The 23,144-nt window shown below is 40.6% G+C and overlaps 1 protein-coding gene across 2 annotated transcripts; it reads left to right on the top strand.

Annotated features, from left to right (window-relative positions):
* The first annotated feature begins 728 nt into the window (after positions 1–728).
* Positions 729–21,813, top strand: GIMD1 (GIMAP family P-loop NTPase domain containing 1). Of its 2 annotated transcripts, XM_059661820.1 has the most exons (3): positions 729–802; positions 2,827–3,221; positions 20,218–21,813. In XM_059661820.1, exons 2-3 carry the CDS (start codon positions 2,829–2,831, stop codon positions 20,476–20,478), a joined length of 654 nt encoding a protein of 217 aa, XP_059517803.1. In that variant the 5' UTR covers positions 729–802; positions 2,827–2,828; the 3' UTR covers positions 20,479–21,813. The 2 variants fall into 2 exon arrangements, with proteins under 2 accessions (XP_059517803.1, XP_059517794.1); XM_059661811.1 differs by lacking the exon at positions 729–802 and having other exon boundaries at positions 2,571–3,221.
* The last annotated feature ends 1,331 nt before the right edge of the window (positions 21,814–23,144 follow it).

Here is a 23,144-nt window from a genome sequence, read left to right as displayed (position 1 = left end):
GTTTATCCTCTTACACACAAGAAAGTATCTTGGAAAAGTATGGGTTATATAATAAGAAGTGGGAAAATCAAATGTAAGCTTTCAGTAATGAAATAAAACCCCCATTTTAATAAAAATTTATTTGTCTTCAAGTTATAGTAAATTATACTCATTGACTATCATTAATTGACATGAAAACAGCATGTGTTAATATAATCATGCTAGTGACTATATTAATTAAAATAGAAGAATAAATTTCAATTATATGGAACTAGCCAAGAGTTTCCTTAAAGAATTTTTGAATTTATGAACTTAATACTGTTATGAAGTCAGTGCTTATTTATTTCATATATATTACATATCAATTTATTGCAATTTTCATAAAGTAATGGTATTCATTAATTGCAATGGAAAAAATATAGCTGTGCCTTTTGAATGTCTAGTTTCTGTCTAGACATTCTGTTTTTAATGTCTAGTTTGTGTTAAACAGAAACTAGACATTGCATTACTTTAGGCTATAGAAAAATTGTTAATATTAACAATGTCCTAAAACAAAGAATTTAATTCTAGCTATAGAAGTTTCAGAAAGTACCTATTGAAATTACAGGTCTGTCAGGTGACAGAAAAACTCAGTGCTGATAAAGACAATTAATCATTTATAGAGAGGATCCTAGTAACAGATTAACTACTAAATAAATTACATACAGTATCAGTCCCGGAGTGGTACAATGATAATGTTAAAAGTCTAAAGTTCATACCAAAGAACACCTGTACCAGCTCAAGGGAAGCCTTTGTAGAAAAAGAATTTTTAACATTGGAAAAGGTACGTGATATACAGCAAATGGATTGGGATTTCATAGATATTATTTTTTAAATCACACATCTGATTCAGGAGTAAAAAAATAATCTGACTGATTAAATTCCAGCCAACACAGCTGAATGATCTGGATGAGCTGGGGTCACTTTGAGGGACCCCAAAAATTAGTGTTTTAGTATGGAGGTGTGAGGTTCCTTCAAGGTGTTAATGTTAGGGTCTGGGTAGATTGGGGTGAGGGGCATTAGAGGACAAGAAAGGACAGAGGTACTTTCTCTATATATAATACAGAGACTGTATAATAAAAATAAAAGTTATAAACAAAAATAATAAATATGCAGTTTAAAATGTCTATTTCTGAATCGGTAGTTGAGCACTTTTGGTACTTGGCCAGTAGCACTGCCTCATTGATCTAATGAAAATGAAAGATGACTCTGTAATGCTATTAGGGGCTTCTGTTCTGCATAAAAGATAAACTACAATTTAGGGGAGTTGTAAATGGAATAGAGTCTCCCAAGGTTCTTCCTCCTAACTGAACTGCACAATCTGTTGGACTTTACTTTCTTCTTATTTTTTAATATGTTTTTATTTATTTCAGAGAGGAAGGGAGAGGGAGGGAGAGATAGAAACATCAATGATACAAGAGAATCATTGATCAGCAGCCTTCTGCATGCTTTCTGTTGGGGATCAAGCCCCCAGCCCAGGCATGTGCCCTGATCTGGAATTGAACTGTGACCTCCTGGTTCATAGGTGAGCGCTCAACCACTGAGCCACACTGGCAGGGCTGGACTTTACTTTTTTTTATTGAGAAGTCAATGCTTTACCATGGTGAGCCATGGAAATGATTTATTAATTACTAGAGGCCCAGTGCAAGAATTCCTGCACAGGTGGGGCCCCTCTGGGTGAGCCCTGTGTCTGGCGCCCTATGGGATCTGTTGAAACCGGCTCTCCGACATCCCCCAAGGGGTCCCAGATTTTAAGAGGGTGCAGGCCAGGCTGAGGAACCCATCAGTGCACGATTGGGCAGGGGAGGGGCGCAAGAGGTTGGCCAGCCGGGGAGGGACCATGGGAGGGCTCCAGGGCATGTCCAACCCATCTCGCTCAGTGCCGATCGGCTGGACCCCAGCAGCAAGCTAACCTACTGGTTGGAACATCTGCCCCATGGTGGTCAGTGCACGTCATAGCAAGTGGGTCAGCGGCCTTAGCATATCATTAGCATATTATGCTTTGATTGGTTGAACAGTCGACCGGTCACTGGACGATCGGACACAGCATATTAGGCTTTTATTATATAGGATATTCTAACAGAAATTATAAGTCATTCTCATTTTCATCAGGATGTCACCTGGTTGCAACAAAAGTAAACAGAAACAGGTTTTCTTTAACATTATTCATGTTTCATAGGAGAGAAGCAGTCAGGAAGTTAGGAAAGATGATTTCTTGCAGATGCCACTTGTGTATTCAAGCAGTGGGAAGGTGGGGAGGTGGGAAGGTGGGGGGCATTGTTTAAAATGCAAGAAGGGGGGGTTCTTCCACTGTTGTGTTTCTACTTCTCCTCCAAGAGTGAATAATTTTCAAATACTGCTGCTAGCTTTGAACTTCGGAACTTCAGTACCCATGCCTAAACCAACTCACTTACCACACTGATGAGTTAATATGGTTTACATTATTATGTCATTTGGTGGTTAGTTTGTTTTTCTCATTGTCCTACAGTTCTTGCTTCCTCTTCCCTTCCTTATCTATATTTGACTTCTCTCTCCTCTTCCATTGGAAACTACTAATATTATTTCAATCTTCCCTCCTCACTGGGGTGTGTCCACTTTGGTGATTCACTCCTGCACCCTTTAGTCACTATGAATGAGAGTAAAGCAAATTAAAGGCAATGCTTGGAGTGCTCTAGACATTGCATTACTTTAGGCTATAGAAAAATTGTTAATATTAACAATGTCCTAATTATTCGGGCCGGGTAAGAAGCTTTAGATGGGTGAACATAGAGGCCTACCTGCTTATGCTAAGTTTTTGGTTACTCATAGCCATGACGGACGCCAACAAGATGATCATCAACTTGGCCCTCTTCGGCATGACTCAGAGTGGAAAAAGTTCTGCTGGCAACATTCTTCTAGGAAGCACTGACTTCCACAGCAGCTTTGCTCCATGTTCTGTGACCAGAGAGTGTAGTCTGGGCCGCAGTTGTCACCTCCAGGGCTTCATGCGTCGAGGGGGGCAAGAGGTAACCCTGCAGGTCCGGGTGCTGGACACTCCAGGTTATCCGCACAGCAAGCTGAGCAAGGCACGTGTGAAACAGGAGGTGAGAGAAGCCCTGGAACATCACTTTGGGCAAGAGGGTCTCCATCTTGCACTGCTGGTCCAGAGAGCAGACGTGCCTCTCTGCGGACAGGAGGCATCTCCCTCAGTCCAGATGATCCAGGTAATACATGGAGGCAATTATGAAGCAGCACTCTCTCTCTCTCCCTCTCTCTCTCTCATGCCCCATGCCTTTCTCCCTCTCTTTCCCTGAAGCGTGTTCTCTTTGCCTTTCTTTTCTGTAAGCTCCAAGGGCCTTTCTTTTGCCTCTGTAACTCATGCTCTGAGCCCACACAGCTCAGCTGGCTCACCTTTTCTACATCTATGACTTTCTAAATAAACTTTCTCTTATAATTTGAAAAAAAAAAACTGATTAAAAGAGTAGTGTAAAGCAAATTTAAAACAAGTCATTTAAAACAAGTGCTGGAATTTAGTCAGTTATAGGGCATTGAAAAAAAAAAGAGAGATATTAAACTTTAGAGGCTAACTAAGCCTCAAACCCCTAAGAACTATACAGCTGAATAAGCTTGTTAATGTGGCCCCCAGACTCTCTCCATCAGAATCAACGGGGCTCCTTGTTGAAAGTGCAGATTCATCCAAGCCCCTTTGAAACAAAATCTCAAAAGTGGAGCTTATATAACTGTACTTGCATAAACTTTCCATATATTTCTTTTTTAAATTAATCTTTATTGTTGAGATCATTACAGATGTCCCTCTTTTTTCCTCCCATAGCTCCCCTCCACCCAGTTCCCACCCCACCCCAGGCCCTCACCACCTTATTGTCTGTGTCCATAGGTAATGCATACATGCATATAAGATCTTTGTCTAATCACTTCCCTCACCCCTACCCCACTCCCTTCCCTCTGAGAATCATCAGTCTGCTCCATTTCCATGACTCTGATTCTATTCCATTCAGCAGTTAATTCTGTTCATCGGATTTTTTATTCATTTGATTTTTAGATTCACTTGTTGATAGATATGTATTTATTGTCACTTTGTTGTTCATATTTTTTTTATCTTTACCTTTTTCTTCCTCTTCCTCTTCTTAAAGAATACGCTTTAGCATTTCATATAATACTGGTTTGGTGGTGATGAACTCCTTTAGCTTTTTCTTATCTGTGAAGCTCTTTATCTGACCTTCAATTCTGAATGATAGCTTTGCTGGGTAGAGTAATCTTGGTAGGTTCTTGCTATTCATCACTTTGAATATTTCTTGCCACTCTCTTCTGGCCTGTATAGTTTCTGTTGAGAAACCAGCTGACAGTCATATGGACACTCCCTTGTAGGTAACTATCTGTGTTTCTCTTGCTGCTTTTGAGATTCTCTCTTTGTCTTTTGCTCTTGGCATTTTAATTATGATGTGTCTTGGTGTGGTCCTCTTTGGATTCCTTTTGTTTGGGGTTCTCTGCACTTCCTGGACTTGTAAGTCTATTTCTTTCACCAGGTAGGGGACATTTTCTGTCATTATTTCTTCAAATAAGTTTTCAATATCTTGCTCTCTCTCTTCTTCTGGCACCCCCATAATTCAGATGTTGGTTCACTTGAAGTTGTCCCAGAGGCTCCTTACACTATCTTCATATTTTGGGGTTCTTTTTTCTTTTTTTTTTTTCTCTTCTGGTTGGGTGTTTTTGCTTTCTCAAATCATTGATTTGATTCTCAGGATCTTCTAGTCTACTGTTGAATCCATGTATATTATTCTTTATTTCAGTCAGTGTATGCTTAATTTCTGACTGGTCCTTTCCCATTTTTGGGGGCATTCTCACTAAGATCCTTGAAAGTCTCACTAAATTTCTCAGCGGTTTCTAGAAGATTCCTGATTAACCTTATAAGTGTGGTTTTGAACTCTATATCCAGTAGTTTGCTTTCTTCCATCTCTTTCATTTGTGACATGTTTTTTTGTCTCCACATTTTGGTTGTTTCCCTATGTTTGTTTCTATGTATTGGGTAGCTGCTAAGTCTCCTTGAGTTGATAGAGTGGACTTGTGTAGTAGGTGTCCTATAGGGCCCATTGGCTAGGTCTCACCAATAACCCAAGATGGACACTCTTGGTGCACCCCTTTGTGGGCTGTGTGCACAGATTTGTTGTAGCTGAACCTTGATTGCTGTTGGTGTTACTGGGAGGAATTGACCTCCAGGCCAATTGGCTGCAACTATGGGAGAGCTGCTATGCAGGAGACACCCCTATGGAGCAAGACTTGCTTCAGTGGGGTTTTGGTGCTCACTGAATCTGCCCCTTGAGTGTGTCACTTATGGATGTGAAGAATTGTAATCTGGTATGGTCTCAAACTGACCACTGGTAAACTGGCTCTTGGGTCTCCAGGGAGGTGCAAAGTCAGCCACTGCCTGGGGCCACCCAGCAGGAGCTACAGAGAAATCCGCACATTCGAGTTCTTTGTATTGGGTTTGGAAGTGCTCTGACGAGGCCCAGCTGTGAAGCAAGGCAGGCTGGTGCCGATGCAGGTTTTGGGGACTTTTATTGAAAGGTTTGAGCTCCCTGATGCAGCTGCAGCTTGTTTGACAGGTTTTTAGCCCGAGAAAGGACAGACCATTCATATGCAAAAGCTGCTACACACAGATTGGGTAGGGTTGTAAATTGGGTAGGACAGGGTCTCAAGGAATCACTAGGGCAGAGCAAACAAAAATGGCTACCAGTCAGCCCTGCACAAGGAGCTCCTAGCACAAGAACAATGACCACTCTGAGCACCTTCATCTGGAAAAAAGCTTCCCCCGCATTCCTGCCCCAATGCCAGACAGTCCAGTTTCTCCCCGTATGTGTCTGGGTCCCCCAGAGCCTCACCCGGCATTGGAGTTCAGAGGAAGTGGGAGCTTGTAAATTCATTTTGTGGTGTTGGCCTTTTTTTTTTATTTCTTTATTGATTTTAGAGAGGAAAGAAGAGGTAGAGAGAGATAGAAACATCAATGATGAGAGAGAATCATTGATTGGCTGCCTCCTGCACGCCCCCCACTGGAGACCGAGCCCGCAACCCGGGCATGTGCCCTTGGCCAGAATCAAACCCGGTACCCTTCAGTCCGCAGGCCGATGCTCTATCCACTGAGCCACACTGGCTAGGGTGGTGCCGGCCTTTTAAGAGAAGCAGCTGGGTCTCTAGCAGCCTGTGTGTCACTCAGCCCCAATCCACTGGTTTTTACAGTCCGTAGTTCTTATGGCCTGTAGGGATTTCTTTCCCCAGCTATGGGACCCTAGGCTGGGGGTCTGGTCTGGGGCTGGAACTCCTTGCTCCTCCAGGTGGCCTCCAGAGGCGATCTCCCTCCTGATTAAACAAGCAGCACACCCAGGTGCCAAACCAGCCCTTTCCACACTTCCACACCTCCTACCAGTCTCAATGTGCTTTCTTCTTTACTTCTCTACTTGTAGTACGTCCACTCAGCCAGCTTCCCATGGTTCTGGATGATAGTTGTTCTGTATTTTAGTTGTAATTTTGATGCGGTTGTGGGAGGCAGCAAGTACAAGCATTTACCTATGCTGCCATCTTGGTTCTCTCCACATATTTCTTAAAAATGGTTAAGTTTCAGAACTACTGAACTAAAATACTGAGTTGCATCCATATAACATCAAGGAGACTAGCAGTTAGAGTTCACCAACAAATTGGTATTCATTCACTCATTCATTGAACACTATTAATAGCGGCACAGATCATAATGATTGGTGAGTAATATATGAGACTTTTCATCAAAAAAGCTTAGAGTCTGGAAGAAACAAATAGATAAACAAGTATAAGGCAATGCATTAAGTGCCGAAGTAGTGTAATGTATGACTAGGGGAAAAGGAGACTCCACTGAGACTTACATCGTGGTAAATATCCAGGAGAGATCTATACTCTAGTTATGGGACAGAAATCAGGAATTTTAGATACTTTGGTTGCCTCATAATCGGTAGGGTCAGTCAGAAACCGCCCCATTCCAGCCTTGAGAAGACCAAGGGGACCTCAGGGGGAACATGAATGGCATGTGCCACGCTTGCCTTGTGGTCCTTGTTTGTTCATCCTAATATTTAAAAAGCCAGGGGCCATCATGACCTAAATGACTGAATGGGCGACCGAACAAGAGGCTGCATGGGGCGACCAGGCCGGTGGGGGGCGGGGCAGTGAGGGATGACAAAATGACTGGGCCCTGGGCCCCAGCTGGGGTGCAGTGGTGGGAGGGAGCGCTGGGCCCTGGCCCGGGCATGGTGGAACTCTGGGTCTCCCATGATCGGGAGTGTGGCCGGCCTTCAAACCTGGGGCCCAGAGCTCCCTATCACCACCGCGCCCCAGCCAGGGCTCAGAGCTCCCTCCCACTGGGGCGCAGTGGCGGAAGAAGGCTCTGGGCCCTGGCCAGGGTGCGACGGAACTCTAGGTCTCCCGCAATCAGGGGTGTGGCTGGCCTTCAAACCCGGGGCCCAGAGCTCCCTGTCACTGCTGTGCCCCAGCCAGGGCTCAGAGCTCCCTTCTGCTGCCGCACCCCAGCAGGGGGAGCAGTTAGGAGTGACCCAGCTGGGGGAGGGCGGGGCAGTGAGGGGCAAACAGGCTGTGGGAGGCAGCAATTAGGGGAGACCAGCCTGGCAGGGGGGGCAGCTGGGGGTAACCAGGCCAGCTGGGAGACAGGGGTGACCAGGCCAGCAGGGGGGGGGGGGTTAGTTGAGGGCGACCAGGCTGGAAGGGGGGCAGTAAGGAGCGATCAGGCCAGCAGGCAGGTAAGCGTAAGTTAGGAGCCAGCGGTCCAGGATTGTGAGACAGATGTCCTGAGGGATCGGGCCTAAACTGGCAGTGGGACATCCTCTGAGGGGTCCCGGATTGGAGAGAGTGCAGGCTAGGCTGAGGGGAACCCCCCCTCCATACACGAATTTTGTGCACCGGACCTCTAGTTTATTATAAGTCACTAAGGTGGAGGCTTATTCAGCCAGGCTAGGAAAGGGTCTTGGGGGAGGGGAGAGGGCCTGGGTATGGCCACAGCTCTCTGTTCTCTGTGAGCTGATTGAGTTGATAGAATGGCCTTGTGAAGTAGGTGTCCTATAGGGCCCATTGGCTCGGTCTCTCCAATCACCATGGACACTCTGGTGCACCCCTTTGTGGGCTGTGTGCACAGTTTTGTTGTAGTTGAACCTTGATTGCTGTTGCCCAAGATACAAAATTCGTGCAAGGGGCATGGCCCTTGCAGCCACGGCAGCTGCCTCTGCTTCCGCCCGCTCAGCCACGTCTTTGTCCAGAATGTCATCTGAAAGGTCACCTGGTCTAATTAGCATATTACGATTTTATTATTATAGATATGTGCAAGGCCCAGGTACAATCAACAATTACTGGAAACTGCTCATTGAACTGCTCCATTCTATTCAATTTATTGATTCTCTGATCTGGGACTACTGAAATTTATCTGCTCGACTTGACTAGAATTACTCGGTAGCTTTGTGAAGTCACTGAACTCGGAGAGCTCATCTCTACTGGAAGCTCCACAGGTAAAGTACACAGAGAATAGAGAGCAGACATTTTTTATTCAAGAAAAATTTGTATAAATGCTGCTCTTCTTTTGGTCCATCTCTGATCATGCTGATATAGGCTCTGTTACACTTAGAAAGAGAGTACACTTTGCTTTAAAGGAAGACTTTTCCCCAGTAACTAGTAAAGGCATAAGATTGTTTTAAATCACAGACACACATTTTACTTTTTAGTAACTGTGCATGTTTCTAAAAAAAGTCCATATGTGTAATCACAAGAAACTAGCGGAAAAAATTAGGGTGACAAGAGAATAAAAAATAATCCTCATCATCCAACTCCTGAAAAATCAAGATTGTGCTGTACAAAAGCAAATAAAAAGAGATGATTGCAATTAAGAAACAATGTGGAATCTAAGAAAGCCAATCTACCTCTCCCAAACTATTAAAACCTGCATTTAAAGCATCCATTTCTGGTAAGAATTTAAGGGTTGGGGGGACCTGTGGTTTTCCATCAGTGTAATTTTCAGAGTTTTTTTAAAAATATGTTTTTATTGCCCTAGCTAGTTTGGCTCAGTGGGTAGAGCATCGGCCTGCGGACTGAGGGGTCCCAGGTTCGATTCCGGTCAAGGGCATATACCTTGGTTGCGGGCACATCCCCAGTAGGGAGTGTGCAAGAGGCAGCTGATCGATGTTTCTCTCCCATTGATGTTTCTAACTCTCTATCCCTCTCCCTTCCTCTCTGTAAAAAAAAATCAATAAAATATATTTTTAAATAAATAAATATATGTTTTTATTGATTTTAGAGAAAGGAAAAAGGAGAGATAGAAACACCAATGATGAGAGAGGATTATTGATCGGCTGTCTCCTGTACGTTCCCTGCTGGGGATCAAGCCCACAACTAGGGCATGTGCCTTGACCCCAATCAAACCGTGACCTCCTGGTTCATAGGTCAACACTCAATCACTGAGCCATACCAGTCGGGCATGAAACAGTTTTTAAAGTTCATTTAAAGCTGCTATTAAATAAGCATTTAGATTGAGCTATAGATGGGTGTAATTCAATAAATTCAGTAAATGCATAAACAAATATTTCTCAAAACTAACCTGACTCTCTCCATATGTCTTCAAATTATTCTCTATGCTAGTCTTATGCTGAGCCACAAAGGGTATTTAAAAGACATACATTTTGAAAATAGATTTATTTTCCAGTTTTGAGATATAGAAGAATATTACAATTCCCTAATTTTTTTTTATAAAAGTAAATTTGATTCATACTTATCTCCGATCTTTTTAAGTGGTATTTGGCATACGGCCTTCTCTTATGGCTGCCTTCCTTAAGTTAATGTCCAATCAGAAGTTAAAGATGGGCTAGGGCCAAACTCAGATCTATAATAATTTTTTCAAGAATATATACATTCTCTCCCAGGAGAACTCTGCTGTCAAGACTTAGTATCCAATCCCAGGGGTTTCCCCGCTTTGCTTTCTCCTGCCTCTCTCGTCTACCACCAGTGGATTTCATGTAACCCACCTACGTCCCTTCCTTTGATTACAATGTATAAATAGATGTAACCGAGCATTCTCTCAATTCATTGAGGTTCTGCTTCTCGGCATATGTTGACAGTTTGGCTCAAATAAACTCACAACAATTCTTTAAAAAAAAAAATAGAGAGAGAGAGGGAGAGAGACTTGGTAACCCTGAGGGGCCCACGACCCCTGGGAGGCATTGCAGCCCTATTTTGGGCTTCCACCATGATCTTCCGTGGAAGGCCGCCCAAGCTCAGGCTGATTGTTTATGACCTTCTTCCTGAAGGTGACTCAGATACTGGTGGCAGCCATCTGCCATCTGGATGTGCTCACAGACTGGGAGCAGCTGCGGAATGTCTGAGTATTCAACAGGACCAGCAGCTGTTAGGAAGGCATGAGGAGTTGTTAAGGTCCTCCTGTTGCAGACACACCCTGGATTGTTTTGTTCAGGCTGATGAAAAATGGGGAACAGAACATCTGCCATCAGCCTTTACTGCTGCCTGCCCTGGAAGGTGTCTTAAGGCCAATGCCAGAGAAGTGCCCTCTTCTTCCCTGTAACTCCCTGTGTTCTCTTTACATGTCTCTCTCGATTTGTGCTCCAATATTTTACAGATGCATTATAGGCTTCCAGCTGTGACAACTGAAACATTTCCCTTCATAATCCTTTTTTCTTTATTTATGTTAGGCCTTTCTTAATTTGTAGTAAAAAGGTAGCAATGCCAGTGAGTCATCTACCAAAACTTGGGAAATAAAGAAAATGATTCTTTTAAATATTATTTGAATATCATTTGAATGTTAAACACACGCACGCACACACACACACACACACACACACACTGGATCAGAGCAGATTGTAGTAAAGTCACCTTAAGGAAAGTGCTAGCGTGCAGCAAACAGTAAGAAACTGAATCCATAAATTGACTATAACCATATTCTTTCCACTGCCATGGTATCATGTATTATTTTTGTACATAATCAGGCTTTCAACATTTATTTTTATTTAGAATGAACATGACTGTTAGTGTTATAGGTGGGTATGTATACAAAAGGCTGAGAAAGGCCAATGCAGGACCTGAAAATACTAAGCAAAGATCATCAGCATAGGTTTTTGATGGAATTTAGTTGGAAAACAAGCCTTATTATAATTCTGGGTATATGGCTATCAATGGTACTAAGACTTCCTTGGCCTCAGTTTCTCATTTATAGAATGGAGATAATTTTACCTGTGTTAAAGAGTTCTGAGGCTCATATTTGATAAATGCAATATGCTCAGCATTGTACCTGAATTATGCAGTAGGTTCACTGAAAATTAGTATTACTGTTATTGTTTTTATTGTTATCACTACTCAGATTGTGATGGGTACCATTCAAACTAACTAGTAGATATGAGCAACACATTTTAGAGGTAAAGAACATGGATTCTGAAGTAAGTTATACCTGTGCACAAGTTCCTACTTAGTTGTTTACTTGCTTTGTGACCTTGGGCAAGTAATTTCTCTAACCTTCCATCTCTTTACTGATAGATTGGGAAAGATAATAGTGTCTGCTGCAGTACTTTTGGGATAATGTCATACTCACAATAGCAAATGGCAAGTATACAATAAATATTAGCTGTGGTCATTATGATTGTATTGTTGGAATTTGTCTTGTTCTAAAATTAGGACATTTTTTGTAGCCGCCTTTGGGATTATCTTGCTAGGCTACAAAAGAAAGTAAGAGTGAAATCAAATTTACATGGCCCTGATTTATAACTATAAGAACTTCCTTATTAATTTAGAAAAAAGAAAACATGGGAAGAAAAATTGACTGGCTTATTAAGGAAAAACTGAGAAGCCCCAATGTCATGGGAAGGACGTGGGCCTGGCAGTCCAGGGACCTCTGTTACAGCCCAGACCTGCCAACAATCAGCTACGTTGCTTTGGCCGAGCCATTAACAACGCAACCTCAATATCATCATCTGTGAATAAGGCAATTTGGACAGATATTTCTAAAATTGAAAATTCTCTGAATTTGATCTAACGAGGTCTTATCATTCAACTTTGGCTCTTTGAGAAGGAAAATGTAGTGCTTTAAGTGGGGTGAGAGTAACGGAACAGCATAAAATATAAAAAAATGGTCCTTATTGTCTTCTTTTTCATGATAATTCTTTTCTCAGTTGATGTAATAGTTGGCTTTTTAAAAAGTTTCCCCCTAAAAAGTCCAGATGCTATGATTTCATCAACCACAAACAAATGGGGCAGGGCTGGTGAGGTCCTGGGAAATGAATATAATTCCTGGAAAACAAAGTCTATATCCTAACTAGTTGTCTCTCAAGGACTAGATGGACTCTCCTACCCATTAAGCACTCTGAAACCAAACAAATTCACAATTGATTGTAAATTTTCCATCTAGCTTAGTAATCTATTTAAATTATGAACACCAGATAACTTACATCAACTTATCTTGCTCTTGGATTTTCAAGTAAGGTATCAATCAACTGTGATTATTCTTTCTCTGGGTCCATAGAGAACACTTTTGGCCACTAACATGTTGACTATACACCAAACGACACTACTTTCAAATATTCAACTATTTCCTGGCCAAAAATCAATCTAAAGATTATAAGCTAAATCAACCATTCTCTTCTATTTTTGGCAGTTATTCACAAATACAATTTCTCTCACAGTTCAGGATATGAATATCTTTTCATAAATAATTAGCTACATGTGAAAACTTCCCAATAGCTAAATACATGGACTCGTAAGTGATATTGAACTCACAAATCTATTTTCTTTAGGTGCTTTAACTCATTTTCCCTGAATCATAGTATGCTTTAAAGTATGTGTTGGTGACAAAAAGGAAATGTATTACTGTTGGCTGCCTCCTGCAAGCCCCGTACTGGGGATCGAGGCCTCAACCAGGACATATGCTCTGACCTGGAATTAAACCAGCAACCTTTTGGTGCACTGGACGATGCCCAAACAAGTAAACCACACCAGCCAGGCCCCACAAATGTTAATATACTGATGTTTCTAAAATACTTAATGACAACTATGGCCCATGCATCAACTAATACAGAGAGGGTGGGGTCTGGGGGAGGATCAAGGAGTTAAGGGCAGGAGCTATTTATTAACTTGTATTTCACATTTCAATATTATGACAATTCATGTAAACACATTTATAACATATTGGATGACTATCAGATCTACCTCTAAATTTGAGGAACTTCCAGAGACAAGAGTGATGAAGGATCAATAGTTGTATAGAAAAAATCCCAATCCTAAAATCCCTAACACTGCTCAATCCCTCCCTTTACTTGGTATGTCTTCGCTACCTGGTAACTCCCTCATTAATTCCTGTGCTCAAGGCATCATCACATGCTAGAAACTTTTCTGACACCTTCCTTTACCCCCACTTTCCATCCACCCCCAAACTGGGCTAAATGTCTGCCCTTCTAACACCAACATATTTTCTATCACAACAATTGCAATTATACTAAATTGTAAGTATTATTTTTTCTATCTGTCCCACTTCCTCAGTTCTAAGTTTAGTTAATACACAAGAATCTCTGCTACTTAGAAGCAGCAAATGTAGTCTTATTCTACAGTGTCTTCTGGAACAAAGAAGACCCTCAATAAAGTTTTGCAGAATGAATAGATCTCCTAGAGTGCTTTTAAAAGTTCAAATTTCCAGGTTTCATCCCTAAAGATTCTGATGCATTTTTAGCAAGCATAGAAAGTGGTTCTAACCCTAGCCAGTTTGTCTCAGTGGATAGAACATCAGCCTGTGGCCTGAAGGGTCTGGGTTTGATTCCAGTCTCCCATCAAGGACATGTACCTTGGTTGCAGGTTCAATTCCCCACCTTGATCAGGGAGCATGCCAGTTCACATCGATGTTTCTCTCTCCTTGTCTCTCCCCCTCCCTTCCAACTCTCTTTAAAAGTCAATGGAAAAATATCCTCAGGTGAGGATTAACAAAAAAGAAAAAGAAAAAAGAAAATGATTCTCTTGTAAATGACCCAGGAATCTTTTTATTCTTAGAACCTAGACCTAGCATTTCTTAGAACCTAGATATACTTAGCATTTCATTAATTTTTTTTATGGTTTTCTATATCTGTATTTTATTTTACACTAGTAAAGTTAAATAACATACACCAAAAAAATCCCCAAACGTCCAACAGAAAATTTGTATAACAATATTAATACATGACAGAATAAGGAAAGAGAGAACAAGATGGATAGTTATATATAAAATGAGAAAAATAATTAACCATGATGAAAATAATCATAATATTTATTCAACTAGCAACAGAGGCTCAAATGTATAAAACAAAAACTAAGAATTACTTAAAGAAAATCAAAAAATCTAAAAATAAGCTAGAAAAACTAGGAGATTTCAAAACATAACTATAAGAAGCTGAGAAATACAAAAATAAAGACTATTAAGTCAGGTTTTATTATTACCTAAGATTATATTTTCCCCAATGAAATCTAATGTCTTAATAATTAATAATAGTAATAAATATATAAACATGTCAGAGAAAACAGAATACATCTATGAATACTGTGTCAAGAGTCTGCAATCAGTCCTGGGAAAGTAAAATTGCATAACCCTTAAGAGTATAAAAAACTTGCTCCTACCAAAAAACTTGTCAAATATATGGCAGATTTGAAGAATAATTATGTTAACTGCATCCATTAGCAACTGTCAAAAGGTTGAGTTGACAAGCATTTTTTTAAATTAAATCTTTATTGTTCACATTATTACAGTTGTTCTTTTTCCCCCCCCCATAGTTCCCCTCCACCCGGTTCCCACTCCACCCTCTGCCTTTACCCCCCACTCCCACTGTCCTCATCCATAGGTGTACGATTTTTGTCCAGTCTCTTTCCCCACCCCCATACCCGTTCCCCCCTGAGAATAGTCAGTCCACTCCCTTTCTATGCCCCTGATTCTATTATATTCACCAGTTTATTCTGTTCATCAGATTATTTATTCACTTGCTTCTTAGATTCACTTGTTGATAGATGTGTATTTGTTGTTCATAGTTTGTATATTTACCTTTTTCTTCTTCCTCCTCTTCTTAAAGGATACCTTTCAGCATTTCATATAATACTGGTTTGGTGGTGGTGAAGTCCTTTAGCTTTTTCTTATCTGTGAAGCTCTTTATCTGACCTTCAATTCTGAATGATAGCTTTGCTGGGTAGAGTAATCTTGGTTGTAGGTTCTTGGCATTCATCACTTTGAATATTTCTTGCCACTCCCTTCTGGCCTGCATAGTTTCTGTTGAGAAATCAGCTGACAGTTGTATGGGTACTCCCTAGTAGGTAACTGACTGTTTTTCTCTTGCTGCTTTCAAGGTTCTCTCTTTGTCTTTTGCCCTTGGCATTTTAATTATGATATGTCTTGGTGTGGTACTCTTTGGATTCCTTTTGTTTGGGGTTCTCTGCACTTCCTGGACTTGTAAGTCTATTTCTTTCACCAGGTAGGGGACATTTTCTGTCATTATTTCTTCAAATAGGTTTTCAGTATCTTGCTCTCTCTCTTCTTCTGGCCCCCCATAATTCGGATGTTGGTACGCTTGAAATTGTTCCAGAGGCTCCTTACACTATCTTCATATTTTTGAATTCTATTTTCATTTTTCTTTTCTGGTTGGGTATTTTTTGCTTCTTCGTATTTCAAATCTTTGACTTGATTCTTGCGATCCTAGTCCGCTGTTGGGATTCTGTATAATATTCTTTATTTCAGTTGGTGTATGCTTAATTTCTAGTTGGGTCTTTTTCATATCCTTGAGGGTCTCACTAGATTGATGGAGGGTCTCACTAAGTTTATCGGCAGTTTCTAGAAAATTCTTGAAAAACCTTATAAGTGTGGTTTTGAACTCTATTTCCTGTAGTTTGCTTTCCTCCATTTCTGTCATTTGTGAACTATTTCTTTGTCTCCACATTTTTTATGCTTCCTTGTGTTGATAGGGTGGCTTTCTGTGTTAGGTGTCTTGTAGGGCCCAGTGGCTCAGCCTCCCCAATTACCTGAGGTGGACACTCTTGGTGCACCCCTTTGTGCACAGTCTTGTTGTAGTTAAGCCTTGATTGTTGTAGGTATCACTGGGAGGAGTTGACCTTCAGGCCAATTGGCTGTGAGAGTCATCTGTGTCTGCTGTGGGAGAACTTCTGTGCTGGAGACACCCTTATGGGGCAAGACTTGCTTCAGTGGGGCTTTGGTGCTCACTGAGTCTGCCCCCTGAGTGTGTCCCTTATGGATCTGAGGAGTTGTAATCTGGATGGTCCCACTCTGACCACTGGGTACACTGGCTCTTGGATCTCTGAGGAGGTGCTAATTTAGCCTCTGCCTGAGGCTACCCAGCAGGAGCTATGAAGAGATTCTTCTTCTTTGTTTGGGGTTTGGAGGTGCCCAGATGAGGCCCAGCTGTGAAGCAATGAAAGCTGCTGTGGGGCCTTGGGCCTTTTTTTTTTTGGAAGTTCTGGGTGTCTCTGACCCAGCTGCAACTTGTTAGGTAATTTTCAGATTGCAAAGGGCCAGGCCTTTCATATGCAAAAGCCTCTGTGCACAGCTTGGGTGGGGCGGGGTCTCAGGGGATCAACAGGGCGAAGCAAGCAGCTATGGCTGCTCCTCAGTCCTACCCTAAGAGGCCTTGCATCTCAGTGTCCCAGTAATCGCTGCAAACACCTCTGAGAGAAAGCTGCCCTCGAGTTCTGCCTGATGCCAGACAGTCCAGTTTCTCCCCGTATGAGTCTGGGTCCCCAGAGACTCACCTGGAACTGGAGTTCAGAGCAGTCAGGAGCTTGAGACTCCCTCCCGATTGAAATACAACCATGTCCTCAGCTTCCAGCCCTTTCGGCGTGCGCCTCTGTACCTCTGCACTTTACTTCCACACCTCCTCTGAGTCTCAGTGTGCTTTTCTCTTTCCTTCTAGTTGTAGAATTTCCACTCAGCCAGCCTTCCTGTGGTTCTGGATGATGTCTGTTTTGTCTTTTAGTTATGTTTTTGAAGTGGTTGTTCGAGACAGCAATTTCTGGTATTTACCTATGCTGCCATCTTGGTTTACCTCATTAATTTTTTTAAACCACTTGTATTAATTTGCTAGGGCTACCATAACTAAGTACCATTGACTGAGTGGCTGAAGCTACAGAAATTTTTCTCTCAGTTCTGAAGGCTGGAATTCTAAAATAGATGTTAGCAGGGTTAGTTCCTTCTAAGGACTGTGAGTAAAAGATTTGTCCAAGGAGTCTCTCTTTGGCTTATGAATGACCATCCTTATGTTCACCTGGTGAAATCCCTATATTCATGTCTTTGCCCAAATTTCTCTGGTTTAGAAGGGCACCAAATCACAATGGATTAGAAGCCCATCCTATGGCCTTATGTTAACTAATTACAAATGCAAGAACCCCACTTCCAAATAGAGTCACATTCTGAGGTTCTGGAGGTTAGAATTTCAATATATGAGACACAATTCAACTCATAACACCAGCTTTTATTTTGTTTTATCTGACTCCTCTCCCATGAGAAATGTACTGAATAAATGACAAACTCTGAAGAGGTCTGCTAATTTTGCTGTGTCATTGTTAAAATGTGCTACTGGCATTACATGTATACTTAAATTTACACAAGAACTATGTTCTTTAATAGTTGTGCTAATCAAAGTTTTGCTAATTTATGTTTTTAAAAGGCATATAAGAATATGCCAATTAAAGTAGCGCTTTGAAAAATCCTTATGTAAACTTTAGAATCTTTCTGTTAAAAATAATTATTCTCTTGTACTGATCTTGAAACTTCAATTCAGATTTTCTTGAAAGCAGGGCATTTTTAAACTAGAAATTATTCTATGGTGAAGACAAATTCTGAACAGATATGAGGAAAAAATTTTGGACCTCTAGGCAAATCCATGATAATGAACTACAGAACAAAAGAGAAGTTTTACCAGAAAGTATAATTATGTGTACCAAAGTTTAAGCTTCAAAAATTTAGACTAAATAAATAAAGAAAACCCTAAACCTTATATTTGAGATGATGGTGCTGATCCAAATTCCAAATTAATTCAAAATATATTATATTAGAGTTCACAATGTGTTAGAGGCTTTGATTTATATAAAGACATAGACCTTGTCTTCAAAGAGCTCATAGTCAAGTTATAAAGATGTGTAAATAAATAGCTCTGATAAAAGTCAGCCTGTATTAGGAGTAACCATGGACTCAAGATGTTTCTAATTTTAAAATATTGTCCCAAAATTCCTGTATTTTCACATTAAATTTATATGTCCTGATTCTTCCTTCCTCTCTCCCTTCTTTTCCCTCCTTCCTTCCTTTCTTCCTTCCTTCTTTCCTCCTTCCCTCTCTCCTTTTATTCTTTCACTATAGTCATTTTTTTCATATTATAAATACTAGTCCTATATTTGTTATATACATTGAAGTTTCCCAAATTGTCTTTTGATTTTTTCAAGATTTTTTTAAAAAAACAGAGTTTGTACTAATACCTCTCTATGGGTTTGTATTCTCTAAGCATCAATTTCTCTATATCATGATGGAGATAATTATAGTATTTCTTACAGAGCAGCACATTTTCAAAAGAACTCATGTGCTTATAATAATATCTGGCATAAATATTAGGTGATCTTCCCTCTTCTGATTATTAGAGATCTTCTGTTTTTATTCCTAAGCATTTTCTATTTTTCTGGCTATTACAAACTATAGCTGCTTTGGAAATATTTTGATAATGAGAGTGTTTGGAATGGAGGGAATGTTATTTTACTGTCATATTGTCATGATTTTGTATAACTGAAAATATTCAAAAAAGTTAAATTGTCATTTCTAGATGCCTTTCATATTGCATGAACAATTTGCCACATGCTGTTCCTTCTGCTTATTTTCACTAATCAAACAAGAATTTATTACATAACCAACTTCCACAGATTACTAAACAAAGGAACACCATTCTTCAGTGTTTTTCAAACACATTAGAGGAAGTCATCTGATAAATTGTGTTTGATTATAGGCATGTGAAGTGAAGAGGATGAGAATCACAGCAACATTTTGTAGTTGTTCCAAATTACCAAATGTATTTTGATCTTAGCTTTTCCATGACATGTAACCAGATTATGTAATTGTAAATCCTTAAAAACATTTTTAGCTGTGATAATAATACAATTCAACAACAACAAAAATACGGCAATTTCCTTGGCCAGGATACATTGACTGAAAGGAATTCAATGGTTCTAATAGATTTAGGTAGACAGGCAAATATAAATGATTGCTGAATGTTGTAAATGTAAATACAGTAGTCCCTCTTACCCCTGGGGGATATGCTCCAAGACCCCCAGTGAATACCTGAAACCACAGAGGATACCAAACCCTATACATACTATTTTTTCCTATACATACCTATGACAAAATTTAATTTGTAAATTAGGTACAGTAAAAATGAACAATAATAAAATAGAACAATTATAATATACTGTAATAAAAATTAATGTGAATGTGGTCTCTCTTTCTCTCTTAATTATCATATTGTACTGTACTCGCCCTTCTTCTGATGATGATGATGTGACATGATACAATGCCTACATGATGACATGAAGTGAAGTGAATGGTGTAGATCTTTTCGGACCAGAATTGACTGGGGGTAACCAAAACTGCAAAAAGTGAAACCACAAGTAAGAGGGGACAGCTACGTATCAGCTGCAGCATTGGTAATATGCAGTTTTGAGGATGTGTATACATAAATTATAACAGTAAAATAAAATAGAGAACTAAAGCCATTTAATTTATTTTTTAAAATATTTTCTTGATTTTTAGAGAGGGAGAAAGGGAGAGAGAGAAACATAGATTGGCTGCTTCCTGCACACTGCCTACTAGGATGGAGCCCGCAACCTGGGCATGTGTCGTGTCTGGGAATCGAACCAGTGACCTCTTGGTTCATGGGTTGAAGCTCAACCACTGAACCACTCCAGCTGGGCAAAATAAAGCCTTTATTTTTTACAAAGCCCACGCCTCTCTCTCCATTTGCTTACATTATCTGACCCCTTCTTCACTTCCCATTACATATATCAACATTTAGAAACATAATGATATACATGGATATTTGTTGATTATATATGTTGGACCATAACAACTCCTTTGTTCGTTTCTGATAAATATAGTCCAAGGAAAATAACCATTTAACTTCTCTCTTTCAGGAGCTTCTGGGACATGCTTGGAAGAATTATACTGCCATTCTTTTCACCCATGCAGAAAAAATAGAAGAGGCTGGGTTCAATGAAGCTGAATACTTACACGAGGCCTCTGATACATTGCTGACCCTACTAAACTCTGTTCAGCACAGATATATTTTCCAGCATAAAAAAGGAACCTCGCTTAATGAACAAAGAATAAAAGTCTTAGAAAAAATAATGGAATTTATAAGAGAAAATAGCTACCAAGTTCTTACCTTTAAATAACATTTAGATAAAAGGAAAAGAACATTGGTTTTAATACCAGAAACTTGGTTTCAAAAGGGTCTTTGTTAGAATGGATGTGGACCATGAGAATGCCAATATCCTGACAGTGAAAGTGTACACTGGTATACACACTATGGAAATTACCCAAATGTTCATCAACAGTAGCATGGATAAGCAAATACTGGTATTTCACACAATAACATGTTATATGGTAATGGTAATGAATGAACTGCATGTAACAGTATCAATGAATTGCCTAAACATAATGCTGAAAGCAAGAAGCCAAACAAACTCCACAAGTGTTGTCACAAACTTGATTTTCAATATTTGAGTACCTTTTTCATATATTCTTGTCTTTGATTGGTGTTTTCATCTTACACACCTATTGCTAACAACAATTTGATCAATGTAAAGTCATATCTTACTGTTACCTTAATGTCCCAGACTACTACTGAATTGAAGTATTTTTTTATAAGCATGTTGGTCATTAGATTTGCTCTTCTATGAATTGCCTCTTCATATTTATTGTATTTTTCTATTGGACTACTTCTCACAAAGATTCTGTGTTTAACCAAAACTTTAGAAAGGCTCCTGAAACTTCTCCAGGCCCATCTGTGCCTTGTAAAATCTAGTTTTAGCAAGAACTGGGCTGCTTAAACTAAGTCAGTTTAACAAGAATCCTCTACCTTCTTTTTTGGATTGGATTTCTCATCCTCTATTATCCCCCTGGTGATGTTGGATCACCCTTGCTTGTCTGCGGCAAAGATCCTGTTAGGTTGATGTGGCCAGATTCCCCTGACCCTTGGTGCTTCCTCTTGGTAACTGTCCATCCACAGATCCCCACCCCTGCTACTTGGCTATAAATTCCCACTTCCCATACTGGGCCCAATCTATCTCCCCACTATAAAATCCCATTGTGGTTCCTATATCTATCTTGGTATTACCATCAGGTCTGCCTTACCAACTTTAACAGTGCCACTGAATATATTTCTCTTGAACACCTCTTGCTTGGCAAATTGGAAGAGCTCTATCTAATCTAATAAAAGACAAACATGCAAATTGACCATACCTTCACTACACCTTAAGTGACGCCCACCAGCCAATCAGAGCGACTATATGCAAATTAACCCAACCAAGATGGTGACCAGCAGCCACGGAGCTGGAGTGAGCGGGAGGCTTGGTTGCTCCAGTGATGGAGGAAGCCAAGCTTCCCGCATGGCATGGCCAGCTCTGAGCTCCACTGAAGGCAACAAAGTTTCAATTATAGAAGATAAATAAACCCCAGATACCTGCTTTCAGCCGGTTGTGGCCACGGAACTGGAGCGAGCAGGAAGCCAAGCCTCCTGCCTGCCGTGGCCGGCTCTGAGCTCCACTGAAGGCAATAAAGTTTCAATTATAGAAGGTAAATAAATAAGAGAATTAAAAAATAAATAAATAAAGGAGAAGCTGGGAGCTTTCGTCACTGGGTGGCTTGGGCAGCCTGAAAACAGCCATCAGCCGCTCACCCAGGTTGGCCAGGCACCCAAGCGTGACCCCCCACCCTGATCCGGGACACCCTTCAGGGCAAACTAGCCGGCCACCACCCGTGCACCAGGCCTCTATCCTATATAATAAAAGGGTAATATGTAAACTGACCCTAACATCAGAAAGACTGGGAATGACTGGTCACTATGACACACACTGACCACTAGGGGGCAGACGCTCAATGCAGGATCTGCTCCCTGGTGGTCAGTGCGCTCCCACAGGGGGAGCTCTGCTCAGCCACAAGCCAGGCTGATGGCTGCCAGTACAGCAGTGGTGGTGGGAACCTCTCCCGCCTCCTCAGCAGCACTAAGGATGTCAGACTGCAGCTTAGGCCTGCTCCCCACTGGCAAGTGGACTTCCCCCGAGGGCTACCAGGCTGCCAGAGGGATGTCTGATTGCCATCTTAGGTCCAATCCCCCGGGGAGCGGGCCTAAGCCAGCAGGTGGTCATCCCCTGAGGGGTCCCAGACTGTGAGAGGGCACAGGCTGTGCTGACAGACCCCCCCCCCCCCCCGAGTGCACAAATTTTTGTGCACTGGGCCTCTAATATTATAGATAATAGTCCTCTATCTGCCCTTCATGATGCATTTTTTTCAATTCTATTACTTATCCTTTAACTTCGTTTATAGTAACTTGTGTCAAATTAAATTTGTAAATTTTCATCTAGTCATATATTTCTATGTACATGATATGAGGTAGGATTTTAGTTTCATTTCCCTTCAGATATGTAATCAATTATATTTGCTTTACTTATTAAATAATACATCCTTTTCCTACTTATAAAAGGTAATCTGAAATAGGCACATGGCGATATATATCCTTTATTTCTGATCTATTATGGATTCTTAATTATTTGCCATTATCAATTTTATTTATAGTACTGTCAATATCAGAATAATTAAAATAATTGTATATCAATGCTTGATATCTAAAAGACCAAGTTTCCCTTGTTGTGTTTTTTTTTGAAAATATTTTCTGGCTACTCTTAGGCATTCATTTATATTTTCAGATCTTTTTTCCTAATTTCAAAAAAAATCTGTTTTTGTGGCTGTTTTTATGACAAATGACGTTTTGTGATATTAAATGCCCCCTTGCAAACATACAGGATATTTCTCCATTTCAGTTTATTATTTATTTTATGTT

The sequence above is a fragment of the Myotis daubentonii genome, chromosome 1 (assembly GCF_963259705.1).
Source record: "Myotis daubentonii chromosome 1, mMyoDau2.1, whole genome shotgun sequence".
In the NCBI taxonomy this organism is placed as follows: Eukaryota; Metazoa; Chordata; class Mammalia; order Chiroptera; family Vespertilionidae; genus Myotis; species Myotis daubentonii.
The sequence above is the reverse complement of the archived record's forward strand: the minus strand, read 5'-3'. Positions and strand labels throughout refer to the sequence as shown.